We start from the raw sequence: 23,741 nt of genomic DNA, 5'->3' as shown, positions 1-23,741 counted from the left end.
TATAATCCAAAAAACCACAAACTCTAAGCAGCAATTACGAGATACCTACCTGGTTCCAGTTTAGGAGACAAATATTGCAAGACATTGTACCGTGTAATGCACACACATCTAATTAGGCTTTGTGTAAATAACATCACATTCCATCCCATAAACATTTTAATATGCGTTTTCCAACGTGTGCTGCTTAGGCCCCACATTCCACAGGTTGCTTCCTTTGGTTGACAAATTCTCAAACATCAAGGGTTTTTTTTCCCCTCAGGCTAAGAATGTCAGGAATTATTTATAATTAGCATAACCAATCATTTTAATTAAAATTTCTTAAATTGCCAGCATTTCTACGAGATAAAAACTGCCTCTCAGGTAAAAAGTCTAGGGGAGCTAGTTCACTTTTGCTAAGACCACTTTGTCTTGTACATCCAGGTTACTTTTCATTTTTTTTTTTTTTTTCAATATATGAAATTTATTGTCAAATTGGTTTCCATACAACACCCAGTGCTCATCCCAAAAGGTGCCCTCCTCAATACCCATCACCCACCCTCCCCTCCTTCCCACCCCCCATCAACCCTCAGTTTGTTCTCAGTTTTTAACAGTCTCTTATGCTTTGGCTCTCTCCCACTCTAACCTTTTTTTTTTTTTCCTTCCCCTCCCCCATGGGTTTCTGTTAAGTTTCTCAGGATCCACATAAGAGTGAAACCATATGGTATCTGTCTTTCTCTGTATGGCTTATTTCACTTAGCATCACACTCTCCAGTTCCATCCACGTTGCTACAAAAGGCCATATTTCATTCTTTCTCATTGCCACGTAGTATTCCATTGTGTATATAAACCACAATTTCTTTATCCATTCATCAGTTGATGGACATGTAGGCTCTTTCCATAATTTGGCTATTGTTGAGAGTGCTGCTATAAACATTGGGGTACAAGTGCCCCTATGCATCAGTACTCCTGTATCCCTTGGGTAAATTCCTAGCAGTGCTATTGCTGGGTCATAGGGTAGGTCTATTTTTAATTTTCTGAGGAACCTCCATACTGCTTTCCAGAGCAGCTGCACCAATTTGCATTCCCACCAACAGTGCAAGAGGGTTCCCGTTTCTCCACATCCTCTCCAGCATCTATAGTCTCCTGATTTGTTCATTTTGACTTTTCATTTTTTAAGTGGAAAAAATAATTACCATTATTTCTTTGAAACACTTTTTTTCATTAGAAGACAGTGTAGCATCATGGAAAGATATTTATATACTACGAGAAAAAGACAAAATAGTGTATATCATTAGTTCTCAACTGAGGGCAGTTTTGTCCCCTGGGGGACATTTGGTGCTGTCTGGACATATTTTTGATGGTTAAGACTAGGGTAGGGATGCTGTTGGCATCTAGTGGGTAGAGGCCAGGGATACTGCTTAACATCTTACAGTGCACAAGTCAGCCTTTGGTGACAAAAGATCTTAGTACAAAATGTCCATAGTGTCAAGGGTGAGAAACTCTGTTACGTATGCTATGATTTGGTAAATTAGAAAAAGAATAGAGGGAACAGGAAGAGAAATAAAATGGTGATATTATAGGTGATGCTTTTCTCCATTTCCAATTTTTTCTGGTAATTTTCCAGGCACAAGTGGAAACCATATGCAGGTCACTAAATAAGTGTGTCTGTCTTCCTGATTTCAAATTTAAACCGTCATTTCTTGTTCCTTCCCTCAAAACCATTGGCCAGTTTGTATTTGCTGACCATATTCAAATTTTATAGTAAGAAGATCATTGATGTCTTAAAATTTCCAAATTATTAAAACTTATTTTTACTGTGCCCACTAATCTACATCAACGGAGTTATCTTGATAGAGTGTTCCTATTTCCAGATTCCTTCCATCATATTAGTAGCTATCGCCTTAGTAGCATAGTCATCAGAAGGGAAACGGTTATAAAAGTAACATGCTGAGTAATGGCTAGTAGAGGAAAGCACTGATCTGCTACTAAATCTCGTTTATTTTCCTTTTATAAAAATTAATATTTAAGGGTTCAGAGTATGTTGTTAAATATTATAAATTTGGTTACAAAAGAGCGTGTATTCCATGAAATCATATTTTTTATAGTTAGCGCATGGTATATCCACTGTTGAATGAATAAATGAAGATATATCCCCTCTTTCTTTACCCCCACAGAAATTATACCCGTGAGATTTCATTATATTTTCTTTCAATGTGCAGGCAGTGATGAGCAGCTTGGAAAATTAGTTTACAATGCTTTGGAAACAGCCACTGGCAACTTTGTCTTGTTGTATGAATGGGTCCTTCAGTGGCAGAAAAAAATGGGTCCGTTCCTTACCAGTCAAGAGAAGGAGAAGATTGATAAGTGCAAAAAGCAGGTGGGCATCTGAGGTGGCCGTTGAGCAGAGGCCTCACCCTGAAATGAGGAGATGACAGAACAAAAGAGCGGTGTGTTTGATTGGCTAGCAAAGATGACAGAATGGCATGAGATCTGTTTAACCAGAGGGGATGGTGGGGGACCCGCCCCCCCCTTCCAGAGTTTCCTCAGCCCCTTGCTGACTCTGGCACAACTCTCACAGAGTGGTCACGATTTCGAGGCTGTTTTCTGCACCTCCGTTGTCAGCCTCTTTTATGGTATTAATAGCCATCTCCAAGAAAATGAAACGCATATTTATGATAGAAAAACTGGAAGGAAATACACTGAAATCATAATGGTTGTCTTTGGGTGGTGACCATCTAGATAATTTGTGGGTGTCTCTCTTTTTTGTGTTAGTACTTATTAAAGTGTTGACACTGAATCCTTATAATCAAGAAAGGTGGGTGGGTTTTTTTTTTGTTTTTTTTTTGTCTCTTTTTTTAGCGTTTATTTATTTTGAGAGAGTGGGAGAGACAGAGAGAATCCCAAGCAGGCTCCACCCTGTCAACGCAGAGCCCCATGCATGGTTTAATCTCACGAACCATGAAATCGTGATCTGAGCTGAAATCAGGAGTTGGATGCTTAACTGATGAAGCTACCCGGGCACCCCGTTTTTTTTTAGTTTTTGTTTTTTATGTTTTTTTTTTAATGTTTATTGGTTTTGAGAGAGGGAGAGAGAGAACCCCAAGCAGGCTCCATGCTTAGCGTGGAGCCTGTCGTGGGGCTCACTCTCACAACCATGAGATCATGACAGGTGCCGAAATCAAGAGTCAGACATTCATCCGACTGAGCCACACAGGCGTCCCTGCCCCCATTATTATTATTATTTTTTAAGATTTTTAAAAATCTTTTTAAGCAATCTTTATACCCAATATGGAACTCCATTGACCGAGGTTGCCAGGCACCACAATCAGGAAAGGTTTTTTTTTCTTTTAATTTTTTTTTTTTTTTTTTAACGTTTACTTATTTTTGAGACAGAAAGAGACAGAGCATGAACGGGGGAGGGTCAGGGAGAGGGAGACACAGAATCTGAAACAGGCTCCAGGCTCTGAGCTGTCAGCACAGAGCCCAACGTGGGGCTCAAACTCACGGACCGCGAGATCATGACCTGAGCCGAAGTCGGCCCCTTAACCGACTGAGCCACCCAGGTGCCCCAGGAAAGGTTTTTTAAAATAATTAGTGTTTCTTTTTTTTTTCTGCTGGCCTTATGGCAAAATAAATTGCTTTTAAGAGCTGTTCACCAATGTTAGGGGTGCCTGGGTGGCTGAGTTGGTTAAGCGTCCGACTCAGGTCATGATCTCAAGGTTTGTGAGTTTGAGCCCTGCATCAGGCTCTGTGCTGACAGCTCCGAGCCTGGAGCCTGCTTCGGATTCCGTGCCTCCCTCTCTCTCTGCCCCTCTCCTGCTGGCACTCTGTGTGCATCTGTCTCAAAAATAAATAAACGTTAAAAAAAATAAATAGGAAAAAAAAGCTGTTCACCAGTTTTATAGTAATTTGCGCATTAGATTTTGAGATCACACAAGTTGATAATTAAATTGCTTTCATCTTCATGAACCATTAGGTTGGCCATATAATTTAGGGGAGGATACAGTGCAGAACATATTTGTTCTCCTTTGAAAGTACGTTTTCTGTTAAGTAGTTTACCTTTGAAGTGAAATACCATTTTAATGCTGGCCAATACAATATTATCTTAGTGGTGTTTTTCCTTATCAGATTCAAGGGGCAGAAACGGAATTCAACTCGCTGGTAAAATTGAGCCATCCAAATGTAGTACACTACTTTGCGATGAATCTCAAAGAGCAAGATGACTCCATCGTGGTGGACATTTTATTGGAGCATATTAATGGGGTCTCTCTCGCCGCACACCTGAGCCACTCAGGCCCCATCCCCGTTCATCAGCTCCGCAAGTACGCAGCTCAGCTCTTGTCGGGCCTCAGTTATTTGCACAGCAACGACGTGGTGCACAAGGTTCTGAGCGCATCCAGTGTCTTGGTGGACGCAGAGGGCAATGTCAAGATTACAGACTACAGCATTTCTAAGCGCCTAGCAGACATTTGCAAGGAGGACGTATTTGAGCAAAGCCGAGTTAGTTTCAGTGACAGCGCCCTGCCTTATAAAACTGGAAAGAAAGGAGACGTTTGGTGTCTTGGCCTTCTGCTGATCTCCCTCAGCCAAGGACAAGAATGTGGAGAGTACCCTGTGACCATCCCTAGCGACTTACCAGCTGACTTCCAAGATTTTCTAAAGAAGTGAGTATCCCTGAGATTCTCTCTAATTGCTCTTTACTCCTGAGCTTTGGACTGCGCTTGAATGTGCTCACCATCTAAGGGATGTGTTGAAGCTGAAAAGTGAGGAGCAGGATTGGAGTTTATTCTTTGTCCTCCCAGTCTTTTCCCAGCCACATAGGTTCTGTTTTCTTGCTTACGTTTTCATTCCCTTAGTTCGCCCATTCTCCTAAATTCACTTGGGCTTAGTAATAGATTTCCAAGCTGCTTTGGGGGAGAGCCTGGTATATCTAGGAAGTTAATTGGGAGAAATGCCCCAAGTATTCCAAATGGAAGACCCTCCTTGTCTCCCTTTGCTGCTGGTTCCTCAAAGATCAAAGACAAGGCCTCCGCTGTCTAGGAGTGTGATTCTGCCCCTTGTTCTTCGTAACCATTCTTCACTGTGTCATTCAGCCAAGTCATAGACGGCAGTGACTGTCTCACACCAGCCATAGGATTTTTCAGTACTTGTAAATTCCGGGTGCACATTTCATTGTAGAGCGAAGTCTAACTGCATCGAGAGAATCCTTACTGAGGGGCTCACCTAAGGCCTACGGTTTTTGTCTGGGTCCTTCCCTTTAGGACTTTGCAGCTTAGCCCTGCCTCTGTGCTGTGTCCAAGCCAGACCTAGGTGCTCTGGGTTTCTCTGTGAAAAGGGAACTAAGATCTCTTCAGTCTGGGCTTTTCTAGATACTCCCCTGGTCCTGCCCTCCTGCAGAAGTTGACCCGGACTGGTTTCTTCCCTTTCCTACACTCTGTCTTGTTTCTCACTATTTCTTTTTTCCAACCATTCACTTTTATCCACTCCCTCCATTTCTTTTTTAATCTTTTAATCTATCTATTTATTATTATTTTTTGCTGTTTATTTTTGAGAGAGAGACAGAGTGTGAGTGGGGAGGGGCAGAGAGATGGAGACACAGCAGGCTCCAGGCTCTGGCTGTCAGCACGGAGCCCGACGTGGGGCTCCAACTCACGGACCACGACATCGTGACCTGAGCAAAGTTGGATGCTTAATCAACTGAGCCACCCAGGCGCCCCAATTTAATTGATTTTTTTTTTAATGTTTATTGATTTATTTTGAGAGAGAGCACGAGCAGGGGGAGAGGCGCGTGAGGGAGAGAGAGAGAGAGGGACAATCCCAGGTGGGCGCCACACCAACAGTGGAGAGCCCAATGTGGGACTCGATCTCACAGAACAGTAAGCTCATGACCTGAGCCGAAATCAGGAGTCAGACCCTTAACCGACTGAGCCACCCCGGTGCCCCTCTTTCTTACTCTTTAACATGGTTGTCCTTGAGACTTTTTGTATATTCCTCCCCCATCCTAGACTGGTTTGATGGACCGCTCGGTGAAGAAGTTGCCGCACAGTGTTGTACTTCCTTTGCTGTCCAGCCACAGTTAAAAAAAAAAGAAAGAAATCGTTCACAAACGGCACCAGCATGGCTACATTTCGTTTGTAGTTGTTTGTTTTACTTACTGGTGAATCCCCTGGACAAAGATTCTGTTCAGCTCAGTCTGCGTGATAGGAAAGAGCCCAGACTGGAGCCGGACCGCTGGATTCAGATCCCATCTTTCCCCCTTAGAATTCGCTGAGTTCTTAAGTTCTCCACCCAGAGTTGTATCCTTGTAAAATGGATCGTTTTAATTTACTAATTTACTTTTAATTTAGTCCTTTAATAATAATAGCACTGCCTCCCTCAGGAGGTGGTTGGAGGGATTGAGTGAGCTCAACGCCTATCCAGTGGCCTGTGCTGTGGTTGTGTTAGTTAACACCGTCTTCTGGAGAGAGTACAGTAAGCTTCCAGGCTTTTCATCCCTTTTCAGAGCTGGACCTAACATTTGCCTCCACTACTTATGGCTGCCATGGTGCCAAAATTAGTGGCTCAGAAAATTTCATCTTTTTTTTTTTTTTTTTTTTTTTAATGTCTGTTTATTTTTGAGAGACAGAGACAGAACGTGAGCAGGGATGGGACGGAGAGAGAGAGGGAGACACAGAATCCAAAGCAGGCTCCTGGCTCCGAGCTGTCAGCCCAGAGCCCCACACGGGGCTCAAACCCACGGACCACGAGATCATGACCTGAGCCAAGGTCGGACACTTAACTGAGCCAACCAGTCACCCCAGAAAATTTCATCTTTTTAACTGAGCTCCTGGAGGCTATAAAATCTCTTTATTTTTTTGAATTTACATCCAAATTAGTTAGCATATAGTGCAACAATGATTTCAGGAGTAGATTCCTTAATGCCCCTTACCCATTTAACCCATCCCCCCCCCCCCCCATCCCGGCTATAAGATCTCTTAAAGATACGATTTGTTCTAGGAAGGCTTTACGGTTTTTCTTGATTACTGTCACAGTTGAGTTAGAGTTGACAGTGTGCTTCAGAAACCTGACAGGATGTGTATAGGGATGTTCATTGCAGCATTTTTTTTATGCACGTGAAAAATTAGAAATTGTCTAAATGTCCAACAGTAGGAGAAGAAGGTGTATGTAATATAAATAAATTCTGGTAAGTTCAGAAAGATCTTGGAAAGATCTCTAAGACACGTGGTGTAGCCTTGTAATATATAATAAGAAATATTTATTTGGCCTTCATCCCTGTTTGAAGCACAAAGCTCTCGAAAACTTTGGAATTTCTGAAGTGATGAGAGTGGTAAGGGTGTCCCATGTTATGTTGATGAGGTAAATTTTGGACCACACCAGAGGATGGGGCTGGTTGCCCAGAGAACTGACCTGAGAACCCACCCCTCTCACCAATCACTAGTGGCCAATGATTTAATTAATCATGCCTATATAATGCAGCCTCCATAAAAACCCAAAAGGTTGGGGTTTGGAGAACTTCCAGCTTGGTGAGCACATGGAGATTTTGGGAGGCAGGTGAGCCTGGAGGGGGGGCATGGAAGCCCTGTGATGTCTCCACACACCTCACCCTATGCATTTCTTAATTTTTACAAAAATTTTTAACGTTTTATTTATTTTTGAGTGAGAGAGACAGAGTATGAGCAGGGGAGGGGCAGAGAGAGAGGGAGACAGAGAATCCGAAGCAGCCTTCAGGCTCGGAGCTGTCGGCACAGAGCCCAACTCAGGGCTCAAACTCGTGAACTGCAAGATCATGACCTGAAGTCAGACGCTTAAATAACTGAGCCACCCAGGCACCCCTTGCTCTATGCATTTCTTCTAACTGTTCCTGAGTTATATCCTTCCATAAGAAACTGGTAATCTAGTAAATGTTTCTCTGAGTTCTGGAAGCACTCTAGCAGACTAATGGAACTCAGGGAGGGGGTTGTTGGAACCTCTGATCTGTAGCTGGTTGATTGAAAGCATGGGTTGTGACTGGCATCTGCAAGGGACTGGGGGGCAGTCTTATGGGATCGAGCCCTCGACCTGTGGGATCTGATGTGGTCCCCAGGTAGGTGGTGTCAGAATTGAGTTGAATTGTAGGACACCAAGCTGGTGTTAGAGAATTGCTTGGTCCCCCTCCCTGCTAGTCCCCCAACAGTGGAATTGAGTACAGAACCTTTTACACGATCAAACGAAAAAAGCAAGTTGAGGATTATACAGGGTGAAGTCGTTAGAAGAAAAAAAAAAGTGTCTCTTTTGTATGACTGTGTTAAATGCATAGAAAAATAAAGTCCAGAATGACAGACACTAAAGGGGAAGGGAGGAATTGGAGAGAGTTGGCGGTTTGGTCGAAGACTTTATCATGATCAATAAGGTTTTAACTTTTGCAAGGAGAAGGCATTCTTGGTTTACTTCAAGGTAGTTAAAATTAACCTTAAATTTAGGGGAAAAAACCATATCTTACACAAATGCTTTTATTGTGATTTTTTTTTTTCCTGTCCTTTTCAAGGTGTGAAATTAGGAGTACTTGGCATTTTAGTGCTGACATAAAAAAATAAAATGTTCCCCTTTAAGGTAGTTGCTGCCACCACTCGATAGCTACAGATTTTAAGTATAGAATTCAGAGTGATGGTTGGTTCTGTTAGAAACATTGTTGATAATTAGGGTCAGAAGCTACCCAGTGGTGCTGGCTTGGGTCATTGTCAATACAGCCAGACAGCTGAGATCTTTTAAAACAGTGGTTCTCAGGTTTTATGTTGAATTGAAACCACCCGGACAGCTTGGTGAAGCACAGATTACTGCCCAGACCACCAGAGTTGCTGATTTATCAGGACAGCGTTGGAATAGAATTTGTAACAAATCCCCAACAATACTGATAGTGAATGCTACTGGTCAGAGACCCCACCTCGAGAACCACTGGGTTAAAGGCATGGCTTCTCTTCCTTCATTAAAAAACAAAAATTATTTATTAGAACACCAAACCAGGTTCAAGGAATGAGAATGAAAAGAAAGTATGTGACAAAATGTGGGATTTTAAAAAAAGTAGTCCATAATTGTTACCAGTTTACATCATACTATGACGAACAGGCTTTGTCCAAAATTTGTCATATTGGGCCCCGATCTTGCATCAGCTTTCAGATTTGCTTGTCCTTTGGAAAGCTTTGTTTTCCACTGGTCCTGGAGAGTCTTGGTTTAGTATGTCAAGTCATTGAACTATTAATGGGAGTGGAAATTCATAACTTGTGCTATCTTAAACTTGTTAAAAAAAAAATAGTGTAGTGTTCCATGAGATAGATCTTCCTGCCTCTAAAGACTATACATTTTTTGACTCCCCACTCACGCCCAGCCTGGTGTTCAATATGTATTCACTTATGAGTGCATTTTGGTCCATAAGCAATATGAATTCTCTAATGTGTATTTATTTTAAAATCAGTCAATAAAAAAAAAAAAAAAAAACTTGCATTAACAAGTTTAGTGCTTATTTTCTGTGTCACTGAGACCCTTTCTTCCCTCTCACTGAGGTGCGTTTGCTTGGATGATAAGGAAAGATGGAGTCCCCAGCAGTTGTTGAAACACAGCTTTATCAATCCTCAGCCGAAAATGTCTTTACTGGAACAAAGTCCTGAAGGTGAGTCTGTTACCACTCTTTTTTGAAAACCTGCCTGACATTAATTATTTTGAAAGTAAACCTTAAACTGGAACGGACTGCTTGGATCATAGATTTTTATCTGGTTTATGCCGAGGTGTACGTAAATCCTTTCATTGAATGTGTACCATGCACATGGAACTGTTGTGCCCTCCTGGTTTTTTCCAGCCTCGACTGATTAAAGTGTCCATTGGCTAACCCTTCTGGTCACATCACTTTACTGCTGTGCAACCGGATTTCCCTGTCACTACTCAAGTAGCAGATGAGGGATCATCAGCAGAGCTAGGGATGAGGCAGGAGACCTGGGTATGGGTTCTGACCCTATCGCATCGTCATTTCCTTGTTAGCAGTCTCAGCCCCACCTCTGACCTGGGCTCATGTGTATTCCACCTCACCCTACAAGGTGAGAGGAGAAGTGTTCACGGGTCTGTGCCAGGGAAGAGGTACTTTTTCAAACTACCGGTTGGGACCCCTTCTTCCAGCACTTGGTTCCTTACTGGGTTTTGCATCTCTTGCTCTTTTTCTAATGCCTCGTTTGCCTCTCACGTTTTGTTTTATCTCAGACTCGGGAGGACAAGATTATGTTGAGACCGTTATTCCTAGGAAGCAGCTACCCAGCGCGGCATTCTTCAGTGAGACACAGAGACAGTTTTCCCGGTACTTCATCGAGTTTGAAGAATTACAGCTTCTCGGCAAAGGAGCTTTTGGGGCTGTCATCAAGGTGTGGTACAACGTTGTGCCCGGCGCTTTCAGAGCTCCTCCTCTGTTCATTTCTGCACACAGGGAGTTCTTTTTTTATTTTTATTTTTTAAAGAGAGTTCTTTTTTGAGAGCGGGGAGAGAAGTGAGCACGGCCATTTGAAACTCTGACCGTCATGGCCTTTGCAAAGTCAAAGCCTTGAAAGTTCCCCTGGATACGTTAAGAACGTATCATGCCTCCTCCGTTGCCTGATGCAGTCCCTTAATGTGAAAACCGCATGATTACATGCGGAGCCAGGACCTCTCCATGAAGACCATTTTTCTGAGCTTTGGTTCAGAAAGAAAAGTGTCCTTTTTGTCCCATTTGCTTTTCAGAGGTGCTGTGGATAAAAGGGCTGCGAGGTTAGCGCTGAAGTGGGGTTCACTGGGAAATGGCCCCAGACGGTCTCCATGCCTTGTATTTTCCAGCTGCTCCGGAGAGAGAAAACTAGTGGTGCGTTAGGAGGGCCGCCGTTGTTAGGTCTTGCCTTCCGCGTTCTTGTCTATTTGGGTGACTCATGATTACTTGCCCCTTGAGAAAGCGATTTCAGCTGCTCTTAAGTAATTTTTGGCCGTTTGCCTCCTAGGAGACCCAGGCTGATACTGTGCTATTAAATCCCTATAAGACCTGTCATCTTTCACAGAATAAAATGGTCCTCCATCAAGAAGGCATATGCCCATTTAGGATTCTGAGAATGTTATTAGGAAAGGTTACTAGGATTACTGTGGAAGGCCTTTTACACTCCCCTAAATAAATAAATAAATAGGTGTTTCTGTGGTAATCAGGGACAGAAAGACAATCTTGAGTTTTCTGAAAGGAGGTTATAGTATCATGGAAAATGTTCAACTTTCTTCGTGAAAGTATAGACACTCTAGTTAGACGGTTAAATAGACCTACTATGGGCAGATACCTTGATTGGATAATCACAGTGATCTTCAGGGGAGTGGATGATTGTTGGGTATGTTATTCATTTAACTCCCACTATAATTTTGATCAAGCCCTTTAATGTGTTTGTATTTTAGATTTTTGAACACAAACGTTACCAAACTCCATTTTGGGTAGGCTCATATAATAAAAATGATGGGTAGGCTCATATAATAAAAACGTCTAGTAATTTAAGCCCCTAAGTTTTCTTGTGGTTTTTCGTTCCGAGAGGCCATAGCCCTCACACTCCGTCTCTGTTTCTGGGTTAGGGTAGGGCCTTCTATTCTGTTCAGTGATCTGGCATTTCAATAGCAGTTGGCCTGAGTATGATTCATGAACCTTTCCATTTTTATTTATTTATTTTTACTTTTTTAAAAAAATATTTATTTTTGAGAGAGACGGAGAGACAAAGTGTCAGCTGGGGAGGTGCAGAGAGAGAGGGAGACACAGAATGCAAAGCAGGCTCCAGGCTCTGAGCTCTCAGCACAGAGCCTGGTGCAGGCCTGGAACTAATGAGCTGTGAGATCATGACTTCAGCCGAAGTCGGATGCTCAACCGAGCCACCCAGGCGCCCCAGCACCTTTCCATTTTAATAAGTGAGTTCCTAGAAGTCTGCAGTGTAGCAAGCTCCACATCCCGATCAGTGACTCCAAGTGTTCATGATGTGTTCTGAGACTCAAGGTTGAAGACCATGCCAAGACTTTGCATGGTCTTCTACTCTATTAACATGGCAGTAAACAACACAGGGCTACATAGAGCTTTTTGGAGCACATTCCATATTTCAGGTCACGTGGCAGGTGGCTCGCAAACCTTATCTTTCAATTTGGTGACATGTTATGAAATAAATATTAACCCCCTTTTTCAGACAAGGGAACTGACTTTCAGAGAAGTTATGTAATTAGCGTGAGGTTACATACATGCACTAACAGATGAAAACCAGCCTTCAGACCTAGATCTGTTTTACTCAAAAGCATGTTTCTTGCCACTGTTTCCACACAAACGTAATCTGAAACAATTTTATAGTACTCCTTTCTCTATCCTGGTAGTTATTTACTATACTAATCTAAACCTATGAGAATGATGCTTTATTTTGTATTTTGTCATTAACTAGTTCCTCCCTCCGCCCATGGCCAGGTTGTTGCTTTTTATCACCTCATTTGTCCTGCACATTGGGTCTGGAATGTTCTGGTGAACAAAAATTTTTCAAAGCTACTTCAGTCAACCCAATGGCATGGTGCAACTGCCAAAGAGAAGATGCCTCTGTGCAGGATGTAGAGACCTGCCTTTGAAACTTTCTTTTGTATTTTTCTTGTTTTTATTTGATTGTGTTCTTAATCACATTTTTTTAGTCTTAATACATGTCATCAGTTGTAAATCTTTTTTTTTTTTTTAATGTTTATTTATTTTGAGAGAGAGAGAGAGAGCAAGCAGGGAAGGGGCAGAAAGAGAGGAAGAGAGAGGATCCTTAGCAGGCTCCAAGCTGTCTGTGCAGAGCCCAACATGGGGCCACGAACTGAAAAATAAGACCTGAACTGAAACCAAGAGTCACGGCGCTTAACCAACTGAGCCACCCAGGTGCCCCTCCATCATAAGTCTTCGTAACAAAATCAGTGGGCAATAATTGTGTTAATACCAATTTTTTTTTTTTTTTTTTACTGAGCATCTTTCTCAGTGAGGCCTTGATTGTAAGTGCTTTGCTCGCCTCATTCACTTAATCCTTGCAGATAGTGACCTTTGAGGAAGGGAAGTGGTATATGTACCGTTTTATAGATGAGAAAATTGAATTTTGAGGAAATTAAGTCCTTTGCCCAATTTTACACAGCTTTGTAAGTCGAGAATTAGAATCTGCATTCAACTTAACATTTTTGGAGTTGAGTTGGTGTTTAGTGACTTTGTTAAAAAAAATAAAACACAAAACTTGGAGAGAAGCTAAAATTCTGAAACCTTATACTGATTTCAGAAAATAATTCATATATATATATTTTTAAGTTTATTTATTTTGAGAAAGATCATGAGTGCAAGCAGAGAGAGGGAGAGAGAGAATCCCAAGCAGGCTCCATGCTGTCAGCGTAGAGCCAGACCCCGGCTCGTACTCCCAAACTGTGAGATTATGACCTGAGCCAAAATCAAGAGTCAGATGCTTAATCGACTGAGCCACCCAGGCATCTGGAACATAGTTCGTAATTCAACAATTTCTTAGAAATTGAGATAGCATATGTGATACTGGGAAAGCAGGAATGTGATTGTCGGTAAAATTAATGATTCAAATGGAGATCATATTTTCTCCAGGTCTCTTATTATTAAGCTAAATACACCTGTCACTTGAGGTGAGATGTTTTCTGTTTTTTTGCAGTCCAGACTTTGTTCAGCTCAAGAGGTTGAAATGTGTGGCTCTCCACTGTAGCTTTTGGTCCTCATTCAGAACCAAGGGCTCGCCTTGGGAGGGGATTGGTGAGGCCATACAGATGTCACCTCTGCATGGCTCTGAGCCGCTGACCTGCACTGGCTTCCTCCCCCTCTTCTGTCGGCAGGTGCAGAACAAGCTGGATGGCTGCTGCTACGCAGTGAAACGCATCCCCATCAACCCGGCCAGCAGGCATTTCCGCAGGATCAAGGGCGAGGTGACCCTGCTGTCACGCCTGCACCATGAGAACATCGTGCGCTACTACAACGCCTGGATCGAGAGATACGAGCGGCCGGTGGGCCTGGGGATCTTGCCCTCGGACTCGGAGTCCAGCCCAGGGATGCCCCAGGCCCGGGACGGGCAAGGTTTGTCTCGGCCTACCGCACAGGACAGCGGGCGGGACGGCCCTGGCAGCGTGGAGGCCACAGCGCCACCGCCAATCCTCAGCTCAGTGGAGTGGAGCACCTCGGGGGAGCGCTCGGCCAGTGCCCGCTTCCCCGCCGCTGGCCCGGGCTCCAGCAGCGACGAGGAAGAGGACGATGAGGAGGAGAACGACGGTGTCTTCTCGCAGCCCTTCCTGTAAGATCATCCGCGGGGGCGCCAGGCCCACCCCTGGGGGAAGGGGATTCAATGAGAGACCAGGGCTGTCACCGTGTTTCCATACACAAACGTGTGCATGTTGAAAAAGTAACCAGATTCAATCCAAAGGTGTTTTTCCCCCACTGTTGTCACAAGATCTCCAAAATCCAAGCCCTGAAGGAAGGAAAAATAGGAATTCCTTCCAATACCTCACTTTAGTACATTTGATAGAAAGTTTATGGAGAGCATTCTTTTTTTTTTTTTTTAATTTTTTTTTTTAACGTTTATTTATTTTTGAGACAGAGAGAGACAGAGCATGAACGGGGGAGGGTCATAGAGAGAGGGAGACAGAATCTGACGCAGAGCTTGAACTCACGAACCGCGAGATCACGACCCGAGCCGAAGTTGGACGCTTAACCGACTGAGCCACCCAGGCGCCCCTAGAGAGCATTCTTTTGGATAAGGGTTTCCAACTCTGGGACGTTGAAAAACTAACCTGGAGTCTTGACATGGGGCCAACTGCAGTTCTAAAAAGGGGTTTACCAAACCAATAATTATGATCCTGAAGTTTATGCTTCTCAGAAGCCACCCTGGTCATCTTTTACTTTCCTGGTTGGATTTCATTCTATCCAGTTGGATACAGTTGATCATAACTCTTAGCTGTTGAATTTATAACAGGGAATTTGATTTCTTGAGTATTTCTCTATTTCTCTTTTTAAGACCTGCTTCAGATTCTGACAGTGATATCATCTTTGAAGATGAGAACAGTAAGAGTCAGAATCAGGTAAATATGTAAATAGAAATTACACCATTTTATCATGGGTGGGCTTGTAAGAAAACTAACATTTGACATTATAAACCTCTGGTAGAATAATAAAGCCTTGCTCCGATATGCAAATATAGAAACTTTCAATGTTAAAAATGTGGTTATTTCATTTATTTGCCACTCCTATGTTTATTTACAGGCCTTAATTTATCTACATAATCAAACATGCTCGCTTGTAGAAGAGAGGAGTAAATGGACATGCTGGTTTTATTTCATTTTGTCTTGTTTTTGAGAGACAAAGACCGTGCCTGCACACAAGGGAGGGGCAGAGGGAGAGGGTGAGAGAGAGAATCCCAAGCAGGCTTCGTGCTCTCAGTGCAGATCCTGATAAGGGGCTCAGTCTCACAAACCAGGAGATCAGAACCTGAAACAAAAATCAAAGGTCAGATACTTTTAGCCGACTGAGCCACCCAGGTGCCCCTTGTTTTGTTTTGTTTTTTAAGTGCAAACCGTTTCCTAGAAGATTTGGGGAAACTTTATGTGGTTGGGGATGCCAGTTGAATTAAGTAATTAAATAGCATAATTGTGAAGTTATGTTGGTCTCTATGACCAGTTAATCTTGATCATTTTATTCTCCCTACACTGTCCCCAAGAACAGCGTTTTAACAGAGTCATGATCCTGTAACGGGTTATGAAAACAATTTTGAGGGGCCACAACCAGCTTTACTTAATTTTTAATGCCGTCGAGAAGAGTAGAGAACACCGAAGTGCGTCACACTAGTAAAGATAAGCTGTATACCGTGGCTCTCGTGAGTGTGCGAACTGGGTGTGATACATCTGTTTCTTCGTGTGGATCGTGGTCTGAAAAACCAGTTTGAAAAAAGGGTCGAGTGTCATGGCTTTATTCTCTACGAATAGAAACAGAATTATAAGGGTGCATTCAGTATAGGTAAAGAAGTCTACATGTAGGCCCTGTTAGATAAGCAGTTACATTGAGGTGAAGGAGGGTCGACTGCATGAGCCAACATTTCTTAGGTACTTCCTTTTTTTTAATTAAAATCACCTTAGACTCCTCTTGGATTAAAGTTACAAATTGTAAATTTAACTGGGAATAATAGTATAAGTAACCTAACCTACTGCTTTGGTTTCAGCATTAGTCATGCATTGAAGTATTGTGGGAGCACCAAGTTTATAATCCTGGTTTTACTTGGTTGAGGGCAACATGCCAGGGGACATTCTACTTGATGAGTAAAAGCCTCCAAGAGATTAACAGTCTTCTGCAGATAATCCTCAGGGTATTTAAATGATTCAAGAGTAGAACCTGATGGTTTGCACAACAGAGAGGTCGGGGTTTTTTTTCTTCGATAAAAAGGAAAAATGTTGAAAAATGCTCCCACAAACAAACTATAAATCAGTGCCACCGACTTGATGGCAGTGATGCTCGTGTTCCATTTCAGCTCCCGTTCTTGACTTCTCATGTGTTCGTCTTGGATTAGGATGAAGACTGCAATGGGAAGGACAGTTACCATGAAAGTGAGCCATCGGCGACCACTGAGGCTGTGCACTACCTATATATCCAGGTAGGGCCTGGCACGTGTGCGTCTTGGTGACACAGCAACTCCCAGTGGTTGCTGGCGGGTGTGTTTCAGGAGGCTGGAGCAAGACAGTGGGCAGAAGAGGGCTCACCCGCACTGCCAAAGATTAATTGGCCGGAGAGGATTGTAACATGGTGCCCCTCCTTGAACTCATGCTTTCTGTACCATAGCAGCACACAGCACAGGGCTCTGGACTCAGGCTGCGTAAGTTCTCCTCCTGCATCCCCCAGTCAGAGCTGTGTGAGCTCAGGCGAGTTGCTTCCGCCTTCTGTGCCTCTGGTTCCCCGTCTCGCTGTCTCAAAGACTTGTGAGAGATAGAAGAGGTAAAGACTTGTGAAAAATAGAAGAAGTAATGTCTCTAGGGTAATTAGAACCATTTGAATTCCGTAAATGCCAGACTGTGCATGGACAGAAGTTTCACTCTAACAAGTTGAATCTGGACAGGTAAGGCGTGATGCATACACATCCTTGCATGTGCGGAACAAACACCAACGTAGCTTTAGGCAGAGTGTCCTGGAACCTCTGGCAGACAGGCGCCGTAGGCAAACCAGTTCCAGTGAGGCTTTACTAAAAGGAAAGCCTGCTCACGTGTCTGAGGGACAGAGTCCTGGCCAGTGGTGAGCTCTGGCAGCAGAGGGACAGCCACGTATGAACGAGGAAAACTTGTCTCTCCCCAAGTGAATAGGGCCATGTGTCATTATTAGTATTTTCAGTCATATCTATAAGGAGGGAGATCTTTAAGTGTGAGATGCGGTACCGTGTGCCAGAAGTAGTGTTTCCAAAGAGACTAATGAGGTGGTTGCTTTCCTACAGTTGGAGCTGGTTTTAAGTATTCCCTAACATAAACGTCTTTCAGGTACCATACAACACACATAATAAAGCATCTGTCCCCCGAACCACTAACTGAAGTATGTACTATGTGCCATTAGGCTCTAGACAGGAGTCAGAGTATATAAGGGAGGTGCGTCCAAGGTGCAGTAGGATCATGGTCTGGGAGTCTCAGGCCCTCGTGAGGACTAGAGGAGGAATCAGAATCTGTAGATGGTTAACCTGAGCACGAGAGTGTATTCCTGTCCTCTAAAATGGCATGTTCCTCTTTTTAAAAACAGTAAAATCTTTCTTCATGAGAAATCTCAACTCTGGCACTGGTTGGAAACCGATAGCCTCGTTTTACTGGTTTCATAAATCAAATGCTACGTGTTGATCTAAGATATTTAAATGATACTTCCTTGTTTTCTGATACATTAATATATAAAGAAGGGTGAGAAAGAGCCCTATCCTGAATGTTTTGATATTTGTAATGTTTTGCTCTAGACTTGCAGGTCATTGTCATGAATTCAAAGTAAAAATGATAGGGGCACCCAGCTGGCTCAATTGGAAGAGCATGTGACTCCAGATCTTGGGGTTGTGAGTTCGAGCCCCACGCTGGGTTAGAGATTACTTAAAAATAAAATCTTTAAAAAAAAAAGTACAAATGAGAAAGACTAACGACGTCATTAGATTTTTAATTAGCCTTTCTTGGAAATTGGGGTTTGGAAACAGTCTTGTAAAACAAAATTTTGTGTAGTTCTCAGTTTTTTCATTATTTGAAAAATAATGAAATTATTTATCACAAGGTTTTAAACAAGTCTTATGTGTTTTAAGTGAACGATAATAGGAAAACTAAAATGGTTATGCTGGGGTGCTATGATTATGCCTCTTTCCCCCCAATTTTTTAATACTGTTGGTTTCTGTTTTCAGTGTAAAAACAAGCCTTTCCTTTAACTACTTAAAATCCACAGCACAAGTTTTAAAATGGAAGATTACGTTAATCGCCATTGTTCTCCTTAATTGAAACCCTGTACAATCAAATGCGGCCTGGTCTGTTCTTGCCCCCAGATGGAGTACTGTGAGAAGAGCACTTTGCGAGACACCATTGACCAGGGACTATATCAGGATACCATCAGACTCTGGAGGCTTTTTCGAGAGATTCTGGATGGATTGGCTTATATCCATGAGAAAGTAAACTTTATAACATTTCATACCTGAAAACTTTATGTAAAACTTATGACAAAAAATACTGTGAGATTGGAGAAACACAGAAACAGAGGGTATAAAGTGTGAAAGTTCAAAGAAAACACTGAAGGTTAGGACAGGGGCCAGCAAACTGTGGCTGTGGGCTCAAATTCCACTTCTACCTGCATTTATACAGCCTGTGAGCTAAGAATGGCTTTTACATTTTTAAAGGGTTGTAAAAAAAACAAAAGAGAGGGGTGTCTGGGTAGCTCAGTTGGTCGAGCCTCTGGCTCTTGATTTCGGGTTAGGTGATGATTCCCGGGTTGTGGGATCAAACCCATGTCAGGCTCTGCACTGAGAGTGGAGCCTCCTAGGGATTCTTTCTCTTTTTCTTCTGCCCCTCTCCCCTGCTTGCTCGCTCTCTCTGTCTAAATTTTTTTTAATTGTTTTTTAAATCAAAAGAGGAAGAGTATTTCATGACAAGAAAATTCTGTGAAATTCAGATGTCGGTGTCTACAAATAAAGTTTTATTGGGACACGGCCATGCTTGTTTGTTTACACATTGCCTATAGCTATCTTTGTGCTATAAAACTGTGGGTGGGATTGAGTAGCTGTGACAGAGACTGCATGGCCCTAAAGCCTAAAATATTTATCTGATTTACAAAGATTTCTGCAGCTTCTGGGTTAAGTGGAAATATTTGAACACATACCAAAAGCAAAGATGATTCCTTGAGTTGTTTAAAATAAAGGAAGAGTGTGGGGCGCTTGGGTCGCTCAGTCGGTTAAGCGGCCGACTTCGGCTCAGGTCATGATCTCGCGGTCCGTGAATTCGAGCCCCGCGTCGGGCTCTGTACTGACAGCTCAGAGCCTGGAGCCTGTTTCAGATTCTGTGTCTCCCTCTCTCTGACCCTCCCCTGTTCATGCTCTGTCTCTCCCTGTCTCAAAAATAAATAAACGTTAAAAAAAATTTTTTTTTTTTTAAATAAAGGAAGAGTGTGATTAACACAGGCCCAGTTATTTGATTCTAATGGCTTAGTGCTGTCCTTCCTAGGAACATGGAGAGACCAGAAAGCCACCTAGCAAGAGTAGAAATGAGACTGAGAAACACAGCTCGCCACATGGTATAAGATGTCATTTTAGAGAGTTAGAGAATGTCACATCAATGCACATGGTAACGGATCTAGCTTCAGGATGAAACACTGCTTACATTTTAAAAATGGGATTATCTAATGCATCAGTCAGTATAGGTACTTTTTCCCCCCTTTGCTTCAATTTTCTTTAACTTAAAATGTTCATACTATAGTGTATTGATACTAAAAAGCTAGGCCCGTAGTTCATCTAGTTTATAAATGATTTGGTGGGGCACGATTTGCAAGGTTGGAAATAAAAAGGAGTTCTAACGGCAGCCGTTAGAACTCTGTGGCTATGAGATCACCTGGGTTCCTAGAAGTGTGCCCCGAGCCCTCTCCTCCTCTCCATCTAGTCCGTTCAGCATCTTTTAATCATCTGCTGGGTGTCTAATACTGTGCCACACCTCGAAATGCAGACAGGCACGAGGATATGACAAACCCTATGCTTGAAAGGGACTTGCTGTGGTCTGAAGGAGCCACACTTTACCTTCACATGACAGTGAAGCGATCATACAATAAGATGTTTTCATTACATTCTAATTATTTCCTGTATTAGCATACCTAAAACAATAAGCATCATGAGGATGCCGTTAGGAAGGGGAGAAAGCCGAGTTCACGTAACAGATAATCATTGGGCACTTACGTGTGTACTAGGGATGCAAGTTGAATTAGAATCACTGTGGAAGCCTTCATGGGTGAGCGGGCGCTTGGAACTGCTGGCACAATTCAAATGAGTGGAGAAAACAAGAATTTCTTAGGAAAAATAGTGAAGAAAATAAGAGACGGGTTGAAAATGGTGTCTGTCTCCCCAACCAGAGCAAGGGTTTTAGGGTGCCAAAAGGAGAAAGACTGGGAACCTAGTGGAAGGGGCCCTTGACTGCCCCGTGGAACCATTTGGATTTGATCTGATCCAGGACCATTAGGAGGTAAACTGGGAGAGGGTGGCAAGGTCATTGGCAGGACAGTCGAGAGACCGTGCAGAGGCCATATGGCCTGGACCAGTGTGGTCTGCAGGGGAACACCTCATCTGCTTCTCATTACTTGCTTGGTTGGCCTTTGAAATTAGGAAACAGGTATAACTATAAACTGTATTTGGGAAACCGTTCTTTGCTCTCTTCCATCAGGGAATGATTCACCGGGATTTGAAGCCTGTCAACATTTTTTTGGATTCCGATGACCATGTAAAAATAGGTGATTTTGGTTTGGCGACAGACCATCTAGCCTTCACGGTGAGTATTTTTCAGATTAGACTATGCCTGAAAAATGGCCCTGTATGCCTTCATTATCCTCATAACTTTCACAGTTACGAGGTTGACTGAACTGTGCCATGTAATCTTCAGGAAATTTTGCAAGTCTGAAGGGGTGAACTACCACTGATCTTTTAGGCTTTGCAAGGGTGAATACATCTTGGTGAGGACGTTCCACTTGAGAGGTATAAAATTACCGGTTTGTGGATGAGAGTTAGGTCAAAGACATATAATACTTGATGAAATAGTTTGCTAGTTTGGTCTACCATGCCAGGCACTAGGCTAGATGCTTTACACTTGAGGAGCTTTTAGTTAATTTAGGGAAACAAAGCTAAAAACAAACAACAAATATGAGAAGAGCCAGTCCTAGACAACATGTAACTCAGAAGGTATTTATTTTATTCTTTACAACATTACAGAGTAATTCTTTAACATGCAAAGCTAAAATAATGTGTAGTAAGAGAAATCGAGATATAAGACCAAAGGCACGAGAAAATTTTGATATAGTTATAAAGACCCAGAAGGGCGGTATAAAGAAACGAACATTTCAGATGGGCCTTAAAGGATGGGTGGGAGTCCAGCAGGCTGAGATTGAGGGCAGACCGGGTAGGGGATCCCAGAGAGAGAGAACAGCGTAAGCAAAGGCCCTGGGGTGAACAGACATGATTGGAGGCCAGCAGGCTGTCTGGTTGGTTAAAGCTATGAGTCAAACGGGAGCAGTGATGATGGTGGACAGCTGGGATTCTTCTAGTTGGCAGGCCTGAAGTGCCAGAGGAAGAGTCTTTACTTATAGTAAGACAAATTTGCTAGGCATAAAATCTCTAGCACATGCAGTTAATTTTCAGGGTGGTCAGAGAAAGAAAACAGGATCAATGGTGCCATAGGAGCAAAATTTCCAACTATAGGAGCAAAACCAGAAGGTGAGGTTAGGAGAGGAGAGGGAGGAAACAGAAGGGGACAGTGAGGGTGTGGGCCTGAGTAGAACAGTGGGGCTTTTTAAATTTTTAAAATTTTTTTTATGTTTATTTACTTTTGAAAGAGAGAGAGACAGAGTACGAGTGGGGCAGGGGCAGAGAGAGAAGGAGACACAGAATCCTTAGCAGGCTCCAGGCTCTGAGCTGTCAGCACAGAGACCGACGTGGGGCTCGAATTCATGGACTGCAAGATACTGACCTGAACCGAAGTCAGACACTCAACCCACTGAGCCACCCAGGTGCCCCAACAGCAGGGAATTTTGAAGTGCTAAGACCAAGGAAGGCCCAGATGATGGCATCTTGATCCCCAAACGAAATAATTTAACTTGATATCTGGAGGCTATAGTATAGTGAGTAGATAAGGGCACAGGTTCTGGAGGCCCTGACCTAGGCTAGAATCCTATCCCTGCTGGTCCCTTGTGGCATGACCTTGGGCAGGTTAGCTAGTTAACCTCTCAATACCTCCTGTATAAAATGTACCTATTGGGGTGCCTGGGTGGCCTAGTCGGTTGAGCGTCCGACTTCGGCTCAGGTCATGAACTCGCGGTCCGTGAGTTCGAGCCCTGCGTCGGGCTCTGTGCTGACAGCTCAGAGCGTGGAGCCTGTTTCGGATTCTGTGTCTCCCTCTCTCTCTGACCCTCCCCCGTTCATGCTCTGTCTCTCCCTGTCTCAAAAATAAATAAAACGTTAAAAAAAAAAAAATTAAAAAATAAAATGTACCTAATGCTAATACCGACTTCAGTGTTGCTGGCGGGATAAAATGAGAATACAGGTAAAGCACCTGGAACAGTGCCTGGCATTTCCCTCTTGGGGAAGGCTTAATGGCATTAATGTCAGAGATGCTATTATGGATGGTGGTTCTTGTGACAGGAACCTGTGGAGTGACCCCAGAAGACAGTGATTTAGGGTCACTTGTGAGACGGTGCTGTCACAGGCACAGTTGAGGAAGGTGAGGCTACCTGATTGTTGCTAGCACTGAGAGTGGAACAGATTTGGTGACCAGCCTCTTGGAAAGAAGAATACAGATTCACCCAGATAAGGAAACAGCAGTGGGAAAGTTAGAAAGTGAGTTTGTTGTTGTTGTTATCATACTCTTAATTTTCCTAGTAAATAGACTCTGTTTTGCCATCTGCAATGTGAAAATACATTGGTTTCTGTAAGCTGTTGGAGCTTCCTGCCACGAAGAAAGAATTCTACAACAAAGTGCCCTTCTCCTTAATCTCATTGGGTTTCCACTGAGTCCTGCATTAGTAGGGTAACTAAACAAAACATATTTAAAGCTCAGAAAAAGCATTGTTCTAGTTAGTCTGTGTTCTGTGGATAATTTTTCAGTCTTTATTTAGAAATGGAGAAGCTATTCCTGTAGAATAATAAAACATTTTAAGAGTGATATTTGACTGGCTTATATTTTTTAGGCTGATGGCAAGCAAGATGATACAGCAGACCACTTGATTAAGCCAGACCCTTCAGGTAAATCCAGAAACCTGTATATGTAGTGTATTAAAAAGCAGACCACAAAGGTTTTTTATCCCTTATTCTCTGTCTTTTTAAAATACAAAACACTGCAAATATAATGTATATAACCTGAGGAGTTTGGTTATACATTTATACCCATGAAACCATCATCTCAGTCTATGTCATGAATATATTCATAGCCTCCAAGTTTCCTCCTGCCCTATTATGTTTTTTAATTTTTATTTTTTTTTTTTATGTTTATTTACTTGAGACAGAGCATGAGCAGGGGAGGGG

The 23,741-nt window shown here is 42.8% G+C and overlaps 1 protein-coding gene and 1 non-coding gene across 5 annotated transcripts in view; both read left to right on the top strand.

Moving 5' to 3' along the window:
* EIF2AK4 (eukaryotic translation initiation factor 2 alpha kinase 4) overlaps window positions 1–23,741 on the top strand; it is a 98,484-nt gene that overhangs the window by 29,929 nt on the left and 44,814 nt on the right. For all 4 annotated transcript variants that reach the window (XR_006203648.1, XM_042942440.1, XM_042942441.1 and 1 more), the window contains exons 8-17: window positions 2,199–2,356; window positions 4,108–4,643; window positions 9,516–9,622; window positions 10,204–10,361; window positions 13,834–14,285; window positions 15,006–15,069; window positions 16,548–16,631; window positions 18,525–18,647; window positions 20,896–21,000; window positions 23,408–23,462. Coding sequence is in view for 3 of the 4 variants with exons in the window: in XM_042942440.1 (XP_042798374.1) it covers window positions 2,199–2,356; window positions 4,108–4,643; window positions 9,516–9,622; window positions 10,204–10,361; window positions 13,834–14,285; window positions 15,006–15,069; window positions 16,548–16,631; window positions 18,525–18,647; window positions 20,896–21,000; window positions 23,408–23,462 (1,842 nt within the window). In the remaining variant the exon portion in view is untranslated. The remainder of the gene's footprint in view (window positions 1–2,198; window positions 2,357–4,107; window positions 4,644–9,515; window positions 9,623–10,203; window positions 10,362–13,833; window positions 14,286–15,005; window positions 15,070–16,547; window positions 16,632–18,524; window positions 18,648–20,895; window positions 21,001–23,407; window positions 23,463–23,741) is intronic.
* TRNAW-CCA lies at window positions 18,006–18,078 on the top strand. The gene has a single exon. It is a non-coding gene; the product is annotated as a tRNA-Trp (tRNA).

This window comes from Panthera leo, chromosome B3 (genome assembly GCF_018350215.1).
Source record: "Panthera leo isolate Ple1 chromosome B3, P.leo_Ple1_pat1.1, whole genome shotgun sequence".
NCBI lineage: Eukaryota > Metazoa > Chordata > Mammalia > Carnivora > Felidae > Panthera > Panthera leo.
This window is presented reverse-complemented; position numbering and strand designations above follow the sequence as displayed.